The following is a 16,043-nucleotide window of genomic DNA, read 5'->3' on the forward strand; positions in this document are numbered from 1 at the left end:
AGTGCAAAAGGAATGATGTAAGATTTGTTGATTTGTGTTTGATGAAAAGGATTTGTACAATGCTGATGGATTGTATCTAAATGGTTTTGGTGTTAGGTGTCTGGAGAGAGCTTTGTTCACTGAGCATGTTGAAGTGCAAATTCAGGAAAACTTAAGCAATTAGGGTGGAAGCAAGTGAGTTTGTGTGAAAGCATCAGTGGGGCGAGTGAGCATAAGAATGACTAAGTGTGAAATCTAGTCTCTCAAGCAAAAATACTGAATAGGGTAGTCACAATTCAGGAAGTAAAGGTGGGAGACTAAAGAGATGCTGCAGTTTCTATATACTACAGCACATTTGTGGCATGGGTTAGTGCAACCTTGCCAGAAGTTTTAGGCATTAGTGGGACTTGGCTAACGGCATATGATGTAGTTACAAGGATTGAATGCGAAGGATTTAGTATTTTCAAGGAAGATAGGATGGGGGGGGGGGGTACTACTGATGATAGCAGATGAATTGCAGCCAAAAAGAACAGGAGATGACAGCAGAGTGGCTATTCATTTGAAACAATCTGGTGTGAGATTAAGGCCAGTAAGAGATAATATACATCTGGTTGTTGCTATAGGCCAGGGAGTTCCACAGATGATTTGGAAGACATGCATCATCAAATTAGCACAATGACTACAGGTTGAATGATTATTATGGGGAACTTCAACTATAGGGATATAGAATGGAAGGAAGAAAGATCACATGGCAGGAAGGAAATAGAATTTATACACCTGCTAAGATATAATTATTTAAGGCAGTATGTGATGGAGGGTATTGGATCTGGTCATAGGATCAGAAGAGGTATCCATAAGCAAAGTAATCACATTTCCAATTGGTGAAAGTGACCATGCAAGTCTTGACTTGAGATATTGCAGAACATGAGGAATATTGTCAAAAATGGAGTATATGTGGAAGTACAAGGCAAGTGATCATGACAAGCTTAGGAAGAAGCTTCAATCTGTGCCATGGCATAAAATACTGCAGGGTAAGGATGTTAGCAGTGAATGGGATATAGTTAATGGTCATCTAGAGCATAGATGGCCAACAACAGGCCCATGGGCCGCATGCGGCCTGTAACGTGATTTTGTGCAGCCCGCAGCAGGATAAAAACTATATTAAATTATATGTATTATCGATTTAGCTATTAGTTTCGACTGCAGACTTTCTGATTGATATATTAGTTATATTCATTATTTCTGAATGACAGAAACAATTTATATTCTCAACAAAGAATCAAAATTGCTTTAAAAAGATTACTCAATTTATAAAATCTACTGCTTCTCTGTGCGAGTTGGGAGTGGTAGATTTCTATGCTTTCCAGAGTAACACATCATGGAAAGTCACTTGCTCTGGTTACAGTGATCAGTTTCAAATATTTTATATTGTTCTTCCAGTAGTAAAATGATTTAACAAATATAGTAATTCAATACATATAACTATTGCCTTGAAAAAAATGCAGAGTTTATTTTTATTTAAGTTCTGTCTAAAAGTGTGTGGCCTGTGACGCTACCACTCATCGTATATTGGCCCTTGTATAGAATGAAGTTGGCCATGCCTGATCTAGAGGAAGCAATATTAAATTGCATACCTAGGGTAAAGAGGGTTAATCAGGTAGGAGTTAGATGGATGAGCAAAATCATTAAGCACAAGCTGCAGAAGATGCTGTGGAGGATATATAAAGAGAAAGGTGACCAGCAAACTCATGAACAGTATAAGGCTAAGGCAAAAAATGTGACCAGCATGGAAAGGAAGGCAAAATCAGATGAGAAGAATCTAGGCCGAGGATATCCCCAGGAGTTCTTTTGTTACGTGGCAAGTAAGTGGAAGAGTGACTATGGAAGATTAACCTTAATAAGTGATGATGGTCACGAGGAGAAACAAGCAGATAGAATAGTCTAGTCACTGAGTGATCGCTTTGCAAGGGTATATCATTCTAGTGAGGTTACTGCTTTAACCTAGACGACAGATACTAATGTGAGAACAGAGATTGATGAATTGGAGATTGTATTTACATTGCAGAATCTCAATGCAAATACAGCTCTGAAATTAGATGGGATAGCTAGGGTTTTGTGAGAATGTGCAAGACAATTGACAGTGCTTTGACTAGGCTCTTTAAGTCTCAGCTCTAGTAGTGTTCAAACAGAGTGGAAAGAGGGAAAAATAATTACCTTGCATATAGGAGGTTCTAAGACTGCAGTAGCAAATTATAGACAAATTAGTATCTCAGGAGTGGTGATAGTACTAGAAAAATTGGTCAAAAAGAGAATTCAAGAATGGATAGATAAAACTATGATAGATACTGTATTACAGGCAACATGGCTTTGTGAAGCATTAGTAATTTACTAACTTTTTTATAATAGAGTATCAACTGAGTTGGATAAAGGAAATGGCTACAAGATGATTTTGCTTGATTTTTCAAAGGCCTATAACAGAATACCGCATGGAACTCTTTTAAGCGAATTAGAACAAATAAGGATGGATATAACACTGGTTAAGTGGATAAGAGAGTGGCTGCTGGACAGATATCAAAAGTAGTATATGGAGAAATGGAATCAAGGCAAAAACAGGTGACTAGGGTGAGAGTCACAAGGCTCAGCATTTGTGGCAAACACAAATTAGAATGTTTTGCAATAAAGAATAACCTCAGTTTCCAGGAGGAAAGTCTACAATAAGAATGGTTGTGATAGGAATTACCAGGCAGTGAAATTTAACTCCCACCTGAAGACAAATGCAAATATCCATGCCCATGATGAAATTTTTACACCCATAACCTATTGGCCAACCATACCAATTTTGATTTGGATTTGATTTCTATGACATTCTGGTATCAAAATGCCAAGAAAAGGAAAACTTAGTATTATAAAGTTATGAAGAATGGTTAAATGTGATATCTCTAGCAACCCCGTTTTCTTACACTTTGCTACAAATCAAACGCTTCTTCAAAATGGATGTCATCATCAATATTTTTAAACAGACATGCCTCCTCTATGTTAACCAGAAACACTAGCATGCTGTTTAGTTTTTTCTTCATTGCTATCAAGCAAAATTTTAGCAATGCTTACTGAACTAGATATTAGTGAGCAAGGCACCAACAACAGTTGAGGATATTTGTTAGTTCTGTAACAAGTCAAAGAATGGTAATAAAATGGTCAAAAAACAGTACTATTTCCCTTGAAATTCAATCTTTTTTTCTCACCGAAAACAAAAAATGAATACAAAAGAATAAAGTATGTGTTCAGCACAACTTTCTCATTCATCTCTTTTCCGTCTCAAAAGTTCACAGCTTAGGTGATATATGTATAGAAAGGAGTAAGTGTTGGTTATTCATAACAGTGCTTCAACACTATAAATGCTACCAAAAGAAAGAAGAATATTAAATTTATTGAACTTAATATTTCACTAGTTTTCTACCCAGCATCTCCAGAACATGAATTACAATTGTGACAGGCATATAGCATTGTATAAACAATTCTAATTATAACTGAAAATGAACTAATGTCCTCTATGGGCCATATAACCAGAAAGTTAATTTGGAGAAGTCAGGTTATCTAGTCTCAGAATGAGTCTCTCAGATCTTTGGCAAATTAATGCAGTGATATTGTCAAGGTTGAGAGAGTGCTTTATAGCTGATAAATAATCTCTTAAACGTAATTGTGTTGAATGTGTCTTTGTGCTATGGTGATGATGCATTTGCTATTTGGTTTTATGACTTTCACACAGGATACATTTTTAGCATATCTTAAAATGTCTACATTCTAAAATAAAAACTTCATACCATAAAAAAATAATAATAATAAAATTGCCTCTTGCCTTCTAGTGACACTACTACCTAATGGCCCAGTATCCTTTTTCATTCATAGAAAATCCACACATGTTAGAAGGTATTTACATAAGCAATCATACTACCTTCCATACCAGCTACATGGCATCCTCAAAATGCATGGCAAGAGAGCTTTTTATTCAAATAACTTGAAGCAGAGCTCAGGTACTTTTGCAACACTTCAGTCAAACAGTAACCGACACACAAGACCAAAAAGAAAGCTATTCCATCCCTTATATTCTGGATACATCAGATAGCTAAAGTTCTCTGCAAATATGATCTCCATGCCACTTTCAAACCTCTCATTCAGCTAGCTACCTTCATTCATTCTCCTAAAGATCAAATTCATTCTCTTACACATCCTGGAATGTATGAAGTGCCTTTATACTGATCTATGCAGTTTTTCCTATGTTGGACAAACTGATAGATCAGTCAACATCTGTCTTGAACACAAAAATCACATCCGCTTATCATTTGTATGACAAATCAGGATTGCAGACCAAACTCTGGATAATCCTTTACATAGGATTAAATGGAAGACACTGGTATTACATAGTCACTACAGATATGAGAACCTCTTTTTAGAATCAGTATCGACTATAAAGCACTTCCCCAACACCCCATGAAATGTGCTGCATTGATTTGCGATCTGGAATCAATTTGAGACCAGATAACAATAAAATTAATTTGGAGAAGTGAGGTTATCAGAGTTTATAGAGGGCACTATGTTAGGATATTAGTTCATTTTCAATTACAATTTGCACTGTTCTGAAATTTGTGCTCAGAAGATGCTCAGTAAAAAAAAATCAGCAAAATATTGCCAAGTTCAATAAATTAATATTTTTTCTTTTCTTGGTGTTGTTTTATACCATAAGTGCTATTATGAACACAGGTGATGTTTCTATTCTCTATTTCATCTACTGCTTGCATCCCCTCCCTCCTCAGTTCTGTCAGCCATGTCTTTATTTCTATTAGTCTCCTTTCAAATGTTAATTCTTTGTTTTATTATGCCTAGGCAAAGACATTTCAGTGATGAATTGCTGAATTCACATGTGTGTGAGTGTAAAATGTATCAAGAAAGAGACAAATATTCTCTAGTGAAAGCAGCGAGAAGCTCACAGTGCAGAAGACAGCAGTTCATAGCATCCTCAAAGTGAAAAACTGAATAAATAAAAGGTTTTCCTTTCTGAGTGAGTCACAGAAATTATCCTCACCAACAAGGCCTTCATACAAAACTAATTTCACTTTATCTTCTGCCCCAAAAGAAAGTATAGCAATAATTAGAGTGAATGAAGGTCGCTAAGCTAACCATAAGTACTCTAAAAAATTTCAAAAGGGGGAAAAAAAGGAAAAAAAGTTTTCCCTTACTTTATCATCTATAGCAAGCATTAGTAGCCATACATGCAGCACAAAGCAAAGATAGCTGCAACAAAACAAAGCAATGTAAAAGCACGAGTCTTGCTGTTGCAGATAGAACGCTTGAAGCTATAAAAAGGTTGCAGCTGCAAACTAGACGTTACGGGAAAACAAAAAGTTTACTTTGCTATTTTTGTTGCCAGTGGACTGCCAAATGTATCAAAATCGAAGAATTGGCACTCAAACTCCTAAGCACTCTCAGCCAGCCATTTTTCCGTCTCCTGTGCCTCCCTCACTGTTAACTGCTAAGCGTTGGCAACATGCATGGATAGCTTGGAACAGTGCCTTATCGTTCTTGATGAAACCTTCTCCTCGAAAATTAAAACAGTTGAAAAAAGCTCAAAGCAATCTATAATCAGCTTCTCAAAGCTAATATGCCTAACACAGAATGCCAGCAACCTTCACGATTTCATTGCTTCATCAGTTCAAGACACGATCGAAACAGAAAAGGAGAAGTACAATACTTCTTCGGAAACAGACAACATTAAATGATAACATTTGCAGGCTCACTAAACAATGTAATTTTGACCCCAAAAAAATCAGGTTTTGGGCATACAACCACATGGAGATGGAACAAACTTCCCATGCTTAATAAAAGTGATCTGTGATACCTCAACAAAACAATTAGTTCAACCATGAACAGCAAGTTAGAAGGCAGTAGCTCTGTATCATGCATATATGAGACTAGCCAGATCTGACCTATTCACAGCACAAAAAAAAAAGGGCAACATTTAAAAAAAAAAAAAAGAACTGGAAGAGAAACATCAAAGTGGTGAAGAAACATGGACAATCAATTACAAAGGACTAAAGAGAAAATCAAACTCTGCAAACAACCAGTGTGAAAATCTGATCCAAAACAATGCATAGAAAAAAAACATGCGGGACATGTGGTCAAAAACAAACTTCCCATAACATTCTAGATGTCCATTTCACAAATATACATGGCCTCAGTTCTAACCTTAATGATGTTCACTTCAGCCCTCAGTCAGAGAAACCTCACCTTCTCTTTCTGACAAACTCAAATCTCAAACATTACACATCTCCGCTTTCTCAACTATACACACTAACTCCTTTTACCTCAGAGTTGGGTCGCAGTTGCGCTAATGTACTATGCCAGAAAGTATCTAACCTGAAATTTCCCAATTTTGATCACCTTTGGCTTAAAACCACCTTTCCTTAAATGTTATTTTCTCTTCACACTTTCCTACAAAGAGAAAAGTCATCTTCCTCTGGGACTTATACTGTGAATATAGTCTGCCTTCTAGCCAGCTCAGACCGCAATGTAATGCAAATCTCTTCCTCCATGGAGCAACACAAACAAACTTTTGCATCCAAGCATTGTATGGCATTACCAGAAAGAGCCAAATAGGACAATCTTCATACTTTCTACTCCTTATTTCCTTGGTCAGATTACTGTTTCCAGTCACCCACCAAACCGATGTGCAGAAAAAAAATCACTGAAATAATACTCATTGGCATGGAAACATTTATTCCCTGCTCCAGCCTAAATTCTCATTCCCTGTTGGAGAAGCCTTGGTTCTCCAACAGGTATGTCAAGGCTGTAGAAAAGAAGAATCAAGGATACCGCAATTGCTTGCATCCAGAACTCCAGCTTCCTATACAGCCTATGCCAAAGCTTGGAATAGCTGCAAGAAAATTATCACCACACACCAAAAACTGATTTGGAGAGAGCAAAAAAGTAGGAAACTTGCATCCTGCCCTAACAGTAAGACATGACCTCTCAGCTCTAGCCCAAGCTATCAGCCATAACCTCTGCTCAACACTAATTCCACCACTATTACATCAGATGGCACTATTGCTTCATCACTCACAGAAACAACCAACCTCCTGGCTTCCTACTTGTCCTTCAACTCTTGCATAACTGATGTTCCTCAACCATTCTAAAGACCCCTCAATACTCAATGCCGCATTTGATCTTTTGACAGAAAGAGATGGCAAAAATTTTGATCAACAGCAAAAAACTCCCAGACTGGATAGCATTCGTACCATTATCCTAAAAGGCCTGTGTCCCAGAGCTGCCTACCACTTTCTATTGCATATTTGCATTGTCTTATTCCACTGGTATCTATCCTGCAGTCTGGTAACTAGCCCATATACGAGGGTGGTCTGAAAAGTTCTCAGCCTAACGATGACAAAACAAATTTATAATTTCAAAATTATTTTTATTTTTCAACATAATCTCCCTTAAGACTAATACATTTATTTCAGTGATGCTCCAGTGCCATTATCCCGTCCCTGTAGTGGTTCTCAGTAAGATCTGCAAAATACCTCTACAGCTGCAATCACCTCTTGATTCGAAGAAAAATGATGACCAGCAAGGAAGAGTTTTAGTTTTGGAAAGAGATAGAAGTCAGAGGGAGCCAAATCTGTGGAATAGAGTAGATGTTCCAACAATTCATAGTGCAGATCCCTTAGTTTTCCCATTGCCAAAACACCTTTGTGGGCAGGTGCACTGTCCTGATGAAAGATGATTTTCTTCTTCTTCTGTAAACCAGGTCTTTTCTCATGCATTTTTTTTGTCTAGCCTGGTTAAGATCAGAATAATATTCCCCGGTTATCGTTTTACCCTTTTCAAGATAAATAATAAACAAAATGCCTTTAGCATCCCAAAACACAGATGCCACGACCTTTCCTGCTGATGGAACTGACTTTGTCTTCTTTGACGCTGAACAACCAGCTTCTGTTCCACTGCTAAGTCTGATCCATAGTAATAAATCGATGCACAAAATCAGATTTATTCTTGTTAAAAAGCTCCAAGTACTGTTGAGAGTGCATTTTTGATCTGCTGTGAGCAAGCACAGCATTTTTGATACATGGCATTTTTCAAGTAGATATACTTTCACTATTTTACAAAAAAAATGAATAAGTGCATGCTCCTCAATGATTAGCTTCCCCATATACATTTTTGAACAGTTTTGAAAATAAATTATAACATGAAATAACTAAAAGTTGAATTCCCATATTAGACAGCTGCCCCCTGCTTTTTTCTGAAATGCCCTAATTTATGGTATTACGATGACATTCTTATGATCTTTTTCTTTTAATGGCATATTTATGGATTATTTTGTGAACAGTTTTTTTTATTGTAACCATTTTTTATGAATGGTTGGTTAAATTCTTGGTTTTCAGAGCTAGTTCATTAGAGCAAATCGTTAGGGCTCTGTGTTTGAGGGTGCTGATGACTCCTAGTTTTTGCGTTGGATGGTGGTATGAATTTTTATGTATGTATTGGCCTGTGTGTGTAGGTTTGCAGTAGACTGTGAAGGAGAGGCAGCCTGAGGGAAGATGTGTGACAAGCATGTCTAGAAAAGAATGAGTTGTTCTTGTTTTCAATCTCAATGGTTACATGGATATGATGGAATTAGATACATTTGTGTTGTTTGTTCAGGTGGCTTTGAAATGTATTTAACCCTGCGGAGATAAAGGTTGAAAAAATTGCAGCTTAGGTCGCGTGTATCCGAGAGATACATTCATTACTAGTATGTGCTGAAATGCAATAAAAAAAAAAACATTGCAAATATAATACATGATGGTTTATTTATTTTCAGTTACAATCTGGAAATTACTGAACAAAGAAAAAAACAACTAAACCAATACTATAGTGACATCAGAGTTCTGGGTGACTCTCAGATACAATTTACTATCAAATATCACTTTCACATTCGGCTCTATCATTCTCATCATCGTACTCAAGTAACATTCGCTGAATCTCTTCAACATCTGATGTTGAAGAGATTTATCCAATCAATATTTTTTTCCAGTCATTTTCAACGCTAAAAAAAAAAAAAAACACGAATACTATACTGACATTGGAGTTTGCGGTATCTCTCAGATACAATTCACTATCAAATATCACAAACTTTTATAGCATGTGTTAAACTAAACTGATGGCATAAACAGTGTGGAATATCACTTGCAATATATGTATACAAGCTGGTCATCATGACCTCCAAGCTATAACTGGATATGTGTAAGAATATTTATATTAAAACAATTTGTTTGTATCTGTCAGATCAGCCATGACCTCTGCAGGATGGTTCGCAGATTTGGGACCAAATGGCAAAAATATCATCAACATGTCTGAGCCATACTTTGGGTTTTAGGTTAGCCGAATCTAGAGCTCTTTGTTCAAGGTCTTCCATGTAAAAATTAGTTATTGGTGAGGTGGAGGGAATGGTGACCCCCACGGCCATACCTTTCTTTTTGTAGGTAAAAATTATTCTGCCACGCGAAATACCCAGAGCGGAGTACATGGACAAAGTGGGCTGTGATATTTAGCAGAAATATGTTCTATAAAAGAAGAACAGCATCATTGATCAGGACATCATTGAAAGGGCAGTTATGTTATAGCTGACTAATAATTCTTTGTTGTTGAGTGTGATGTTTCTAATTTTGTTTAAGAAGTGTTGTGTATTTTTTTTATGTAGGAGAGGGAATGACCTACCAACTCCTTGAGTGAGGCTGTTGGATGATAGCTAACTGCATTAAGCTAAAAAAGAGAAGTTTACTTCAGCAAAAGTGCTCCGTATTTATGTCCGTTTGGAAAAAGCTTTGTTGAGAGAACAAATCCACGATGCCCGCAAAAGAAAAGTTTCCCAAATCAATGTTTTACAACAAAAATTAGAGCTATCAAGCTATATAAATCCTGGTATTTGGGATATTCTGGAGAAGATTACAGATGACTCAGCAAAGCACATGTTACTTAAGAACAAAAAAAAAAAAAACTAATAGCAAAGTTTCAAGCACTGAAACAACAAGAAAGTAACAGACAATCTGGACGCCATACCCAGAAGAACAGCCAATTACAAACCAATGATATAAGAAGCAGCCCATCATCTACAAGCAAAGTTAGGAGGAACCAACCACCGATGGACCATGGCCAAGTTATCAACAAATCCAGCTACAACCTTAACGAAGGGGAACATTAAATACTTCTGCTATAGCAAAACAGGCCTGTCAGACCACACATTGCAAACATGTCACAGAATTGATTAGAAAGGCACCAGGTCCCTGAAATTGCACCAAAACCTAGTTTGAAAGAAAATTTAAAGAAGCTTGTGAAATGCTGAAACATTATCCAAATCTGAAAAAATTGGATCATTTATTCCAAAAATTTAGAGGACCCATCGTCAACCCATATAGCATCCAGAACAACCCCAATCTTAATACAAAAGGGTTTTCGAAATTGTTTTAATGTAGTTTTGTTTATTTTTTTTCCCACCAGAGGTCAGGCTAGGGTAAATTATTAACAAATATTTAGATTCGTCTTACTTTTGTATAGTGTAGTGTCATGTAGCTTGTATTCTGTACATATGTTTTCCTGATGACCTTAATACAGAGGTGGTTGAAATGTCGAATGTTACTTTCTTAAATGATAAAGTAATTATTCTAACATGCGTTTTGTGTCTCCAGAAATTCTTCACTATGAATGTTGACTTTAAAAGAAAGAATCCGTAACTTTAAAAGAAAGAATCCATTGATAAACTGTCTCCCATCCTGCTTGGAAAAATATTCATAAACAGCAACACTGGTCAAGGCAGTCAGTTTCTGTAACTAGGATCAAAGCAGATGGACTTTATTTTAGGGTGCACAATTTGAAAGTAGAATTTGCCCCAACCGCAACACATTAGACATTTTTGTTATGTAAATACTCAAATTTTCATATGATTGTAATATATAAGTGCTTACTAGGAATTGATTTCTTATAAGCACTTCTCTTTAATAATAATAAAATTAAACCTAAATTCTCAACATAATGTTATCTTTTTTCCTGATATCAATGCTCTGCTGCAAAGATGCCCGATGGAACTTTATGCCTTGTTCATCTCTCACTGCACCAAATTTTCAGGAAAGTCATGGTGGCAATGAAGTAAATCATTAGCAACATCCTGACTCTCATCTTGTAGTACTATGTTGTAAGTTCTTTAATTTTCAGTTTTATTTGTTACCTCAAAATCCTTCAATATTTCTGAACAATTTCCAAAACATCTAATTCTTTTTTTATTTAGACCTTTCAAATTCCTTTCATTTTGATACTTCTCTAATTCTGAAGTGCAAAAAAAAATATATCAAGATTAATCTTCTCTTTTTAAGAAGAGAGGAGGTCGAATCAACTTTATGAACAATTTATTCTGCACAAAGGAAGGCAATAGTTCACCCTTCAAGTAATGTAATATACTGTGGCTATAGTGGAGAAAGTACAAACAATATAAAGAGTAAGGCCCTTGGAAAATTAACTTTGGCTATGATATCAAATATTTGTTTTGCACTGAAAATCACAATACATTAAACTGAAGTAACAATATAATGTGGCACATGGCTATCTCCAGGTTCACTGGCACTCCAAAACTCAGACCAGTTTTACCTTAAATCCAATAAGTGAAATTAACATAAGCAACAATAATCAGGAGGAACTCATTTTGTTTTGATACCCTATTTCTTGCCTGAAATAATGAAAGCATGCAGTCCTTATAATGTTAGTTATGTTCACCAATGTACACAAACCACAAAGAAAGTTGTCAGTGCTAGTTTCCCAGATTCTAACTTTAAAACATAACAATAAAGGAAATGACCGATTCAGACATAAGCATTTTAAGTCGAGTTTGTGCTGCAGCATTCTTGATGAAATGCAGATATGTTAAACAATGCCTCCTCTAATTTCAAACTAGGGTCACGAAAGTTACAGAAGCACACTTTAATATTTTAAAAGTTTTAGCAATACTGATGACCAAAAATTCATTAAGGAAATATTCTGAAAATCCATGAAAAGATATATAACAATAAAAATTCTTAGTTGAAAAATTTAATTATTTCAGATTTGGACTCAGCTGCTCAAAGTACATTAGAATTGTCTAAATTAAATTTTAGTTACAAAATATATGAATTTCTTGATCTATGATATTCTCTACTAAATAGCAGAAGAATAATCTGCTCCAAAATATGAGTCATGACAATTCTCTAAAATTTAAGTTTTCTGGGTATAAACTCATATTCTTACATATGCATATACAATTCCAAATAGAAATACCATGATATATGGATTTACCACTAAATGGATCCAGCCGTCCTACAATTCATTTCATAAATGAAACCATTGAAAACAAAACCACAAAAATAAACTAATTCATAAAATAAAATTAATCTTATGAAAGATCTCCTCATCAGCATTCATTTTACTATCTGTAGAATTCTACTCTACAATTTTATACAAAAACTTGGTTTGATACAATTTGACATTTGTATTAGAAATGCAATAGAATTATTAAGTTGTATATACTTACTTTTAAATGACCCATGAGCATGAATATCGTATGCTAACAGGGTAATAGTAGCAACAGTTAGCAAAACTACCAAATGCCGCCATGGAAATTTCCATTCATTCATTCTGGCTAGAAGTTCCTGCATCAAAACAATTACATTTGATTAACATATTAAAACAAATGATTCAGTAACACTCAAAATCTAGCTTACTAATAAATTCATCAAGATTTCAGTGTATTAAAAGAGATTTAAAAAACATAACTATGCACAAAAGATTAATAGATTCAAGCTATCTCACTTCAGCTTGCCAACTTCTACATGGAACCAATTAGAAACAAACATGTAATTACCACCTAGAAAAAAATGGGGAAATGAAAGGAAAAAAAAAGATAAGATAAGTTTTCATACGGTGATGAGGAATACAACAAGAACTGCAGATTTTCAAAGAATTTCTTAACCAATTAGATCAAGCATGTTTGTTAAGCTGTTAGTTTGCAGAGAGAAGATGCAAAAAAATCTGTACCAGCCAAAATGTTTTGGCTGGTACAGATGCTTTGAAAGGTGAGAAATATGCAATGAGTAAAGTTAAAAGTTTTTCCACTTGGATATACCATGAATTAAAGATGGCAAGAAATTATATTCTTGGTTTAATCCTTTATCCAAGTGTAAGCAAACAACATTCACAAGTGAAGTAACTTCATGAGTGGACAACTCGTATATAGAGGCTAATGACTTCACACACTTCCCTTAGTATCCCATAATGCATAGCATTATGCATGTCCGTAAGGATGTGCTTTGCATTATGGGAAGGGTCACTACTCAGATCGGTTTCAACCTTTATTGAAGTCTCATCACTGGAAGCCACTGGAAGTTTACTTAAAAACTTTCTAAAACAAAATTCTCTGATCTGCATTCTTAAATTTCCATTCTCTCTACTTTTTTGTCATTCCCCGGATTATGAATGCTCTCTCTGTCAGCTGTCAATCACCCATCAATCTCCTTGGCAGGCATGCACACTCCATGTAAATGGCAAGCGAGAAGTTACATATAATGGCCGGCACGTCTCTATTAGCATAAATAGAATATCTTCAAAAACAACACAAATATCTCAACACTTAACAATTTTATATTACAATAAAGAAGATTAAAAATTATTACAAACTACCAGAATCTAGCAAGTACATCAATTTCAAATGCTTTACATTTCATTTTTACAATAATATATCACAAGTGCCAATATACATGTTATGAAACCAAAACTGATATATTAGAATAGAGAAACAATTATAGAAAGATTCATAATTATAAATTATGAATCTTTTTACAACTGTTTAACACCAGAGAGTTGTAAAGTAATCTATTGTCTCACCCTTTAATTAACAGACCTTGCCATTCTGATAATGGAAAGGTTTGATAATTGAAGTATAATTACATGGTGCTCTGCCAGAAGTCAGTTGACATTGAAGGGTCATTGTTTTGTCGGTTGGATAAAAGGAAGATAACTGTATTTGGTGGAGTGGAATCTAGTAGAATGAGTATGACTAGCGGAGTGCCTCATGATTCTGTACCAGGGCCACTATTGTTTAATTTGTATATTAATGACACAGAGAAAGATTTAAGGAAGGATATTCAATTGTCTGCTGATGATACAAAACTGGGGAGGACAGTAGTTGATAAAGATGATGTGGATATCCTGCAGGATGATTTAAATAAACTGGCATTGTCAGCAAAGGATAATGATTATAAATTTAATGCTGTAAAATGCAAGGTTATGCACTCTGCGTGAGGGGAAGGGGTATTGGAGAATAGGGATTTGAAATTCCAGGATTACTTGGATGTTGAAAAACATGCTAACTAGTAAAGATAAGGAAATTATTATCCCTCCTTATCTTCTTCTGCAGGCTTATAGGCCAAGTTGCCTATTCCGGAATCAATTCCATCTTTTTAAGAATCTTCCTCTGGATCAGGTACCTTTTGGGTGGTAATTTAAAATTTGTTTAGGTATTCTGCTTTATTCGTTCTCAGTATGTGTTCTTTCCATTTTTCTCTATAGCAAATAACTGTTTCATTTAGAGAATTTGTAATTCCAAGTTTATTTCTGATTTCGCTGCTTTTCATTTTATCCATTATGGCGACTCAAGTTCTGTGCAGAAATTTCATTTCTGATTCAGTTCTTCTTTCATTTGCTTTTTTTTCATTGTCCATATCTCCTTGCCATAAAATGAGGTGGGTTTAGCTACTGTATTGTAGATTCTTATTTGTATGTGTTTTTGTACATAATTGGGTTTGAAAATTTTATTTATAATGTCTGTTACTTTTAAAAAGTTTGATAGCTTCAGATCTATCTGCTTCATTTTCATATGACACTGTGCATCCTAAATATTTAAATTTAGTTACTTGCTCTATTATTTTGTTGTTTATTACTATTTTTCTTATTAGATTAGCATCTTTGAAGGCCATGACTTTTGTTTTGTTTGTTGATATTTCCATACCATATGTTTTTATCAGATTATTTAGACTGAATAATGATTTTTGTAGTTCATCTTCATTGTTTCCAAGGATTATTTAGTCATCAGCAAAAAGTAGAGTAGCTAATCTGTTGTTATGGTTTATCTTGACTCCTCCTTCATTAGTTATCTTCCATTCTTTTATCTATGTATATATTAAATAAAACCAGTGAAAGAGGGCAACCCTGGCATACTCCTGTATTTATTGGTTTCCAGCTTGATATTAAACTTCAAAAGATATTTTATTATCTTAATATATATTAAATAAGGATCGAAAGAGTTGGGTTGGTATTTCATATTCTTCCAGGATTTCCCATAGTTTTTCTCTGATAATTTTATCCCATAGTTTTTCTCTGATTTTTTTTATCAACACTTTGGTGTAATCTATAAAAGCTGCATGTGTTTCTATATTCATTTCTCCGTGTTTTTTGATTAGTAATTTTAACATAAATGCAGTCTATGAAGACCTCCCTTTTCTGAATCCATTTTGTTGTTCTATTAATTTTGGGTCTACTATATGTTTAAGTTTATATGCTAAAGATTTTTGCATATACTTTATAGCTGGTACTAAGTAAACTGATGCCACAATAATTGTTACAATCAGATCTGTGTCCATTTTTATAGATGGGGATAACTATTGCTTCTGTCCAATCTTGTGGGTATTTCCTTCTTTCCAAATCATATTATAAAAAGTTAAGTAACCTGAGCAAGAATTCAAGCCCTGCATATTTGATAAGTTTCAAGTTTATATTGTCTTCTCTTGGAGATTTTCCTCCAGAACATGATATAAACTATCCCTCTTTATAAGGTTACCTGGGTTTCTTGTGGATCAGGAAGTGGAGAGGATTCAGAGAGGAGTGATTAAGCTGGTAACAGATCTGCAAAATGCTCCCTATGAGGTTGAAGGTATGTGGGTTGCAAAGTTTAGTTGATAGGTGGAGTAGAGACTCCCAGACTATCTGATACAGCTTTCCTTAAATACTCCTTGACTATT

The 16,043-nt window shown here is 35.0% G+C and overlaps 1 protein-coding gene across 1 annotated transcript in view; it reads right to left on the reverse strand.

Annotated features, from left to right (window-relative positions):
• Positions 1-16,043, reverse strand: part of Tmem214 (Transmembrane protein 214) — a 367,830-nt gene that overhangs the window by 25,018 nt on the left and 326,769 nt on the right. Inside the window, exon 12 of the mRNA XM_090410284.1 lies at positions 12,563-12,680. Within this exon, the coding sequence (XP_090266410.1) occupies positions 12,563-12,680 (118 nt within the window). The remainder of the gene's footprint in view (positions 1-12,562; positions 12,681-16,043) is intronic.

Source organism: Typopeltis vanoorti, chromosome 20, assembly GCF_054136105.1.
Source record: "Typopeltis vanoorti isolate ZY-2024b chromosome 20, IOZ_Tvanoo_1.0, whole genome shotgun sequence".
Taxonomy (NCBI): Eukaryota; Metazoa; Arthropoda; class Arachnida; order Uropygi; family Thelyphonidae; genus Typopeltis; species Typopeltis vanoorti.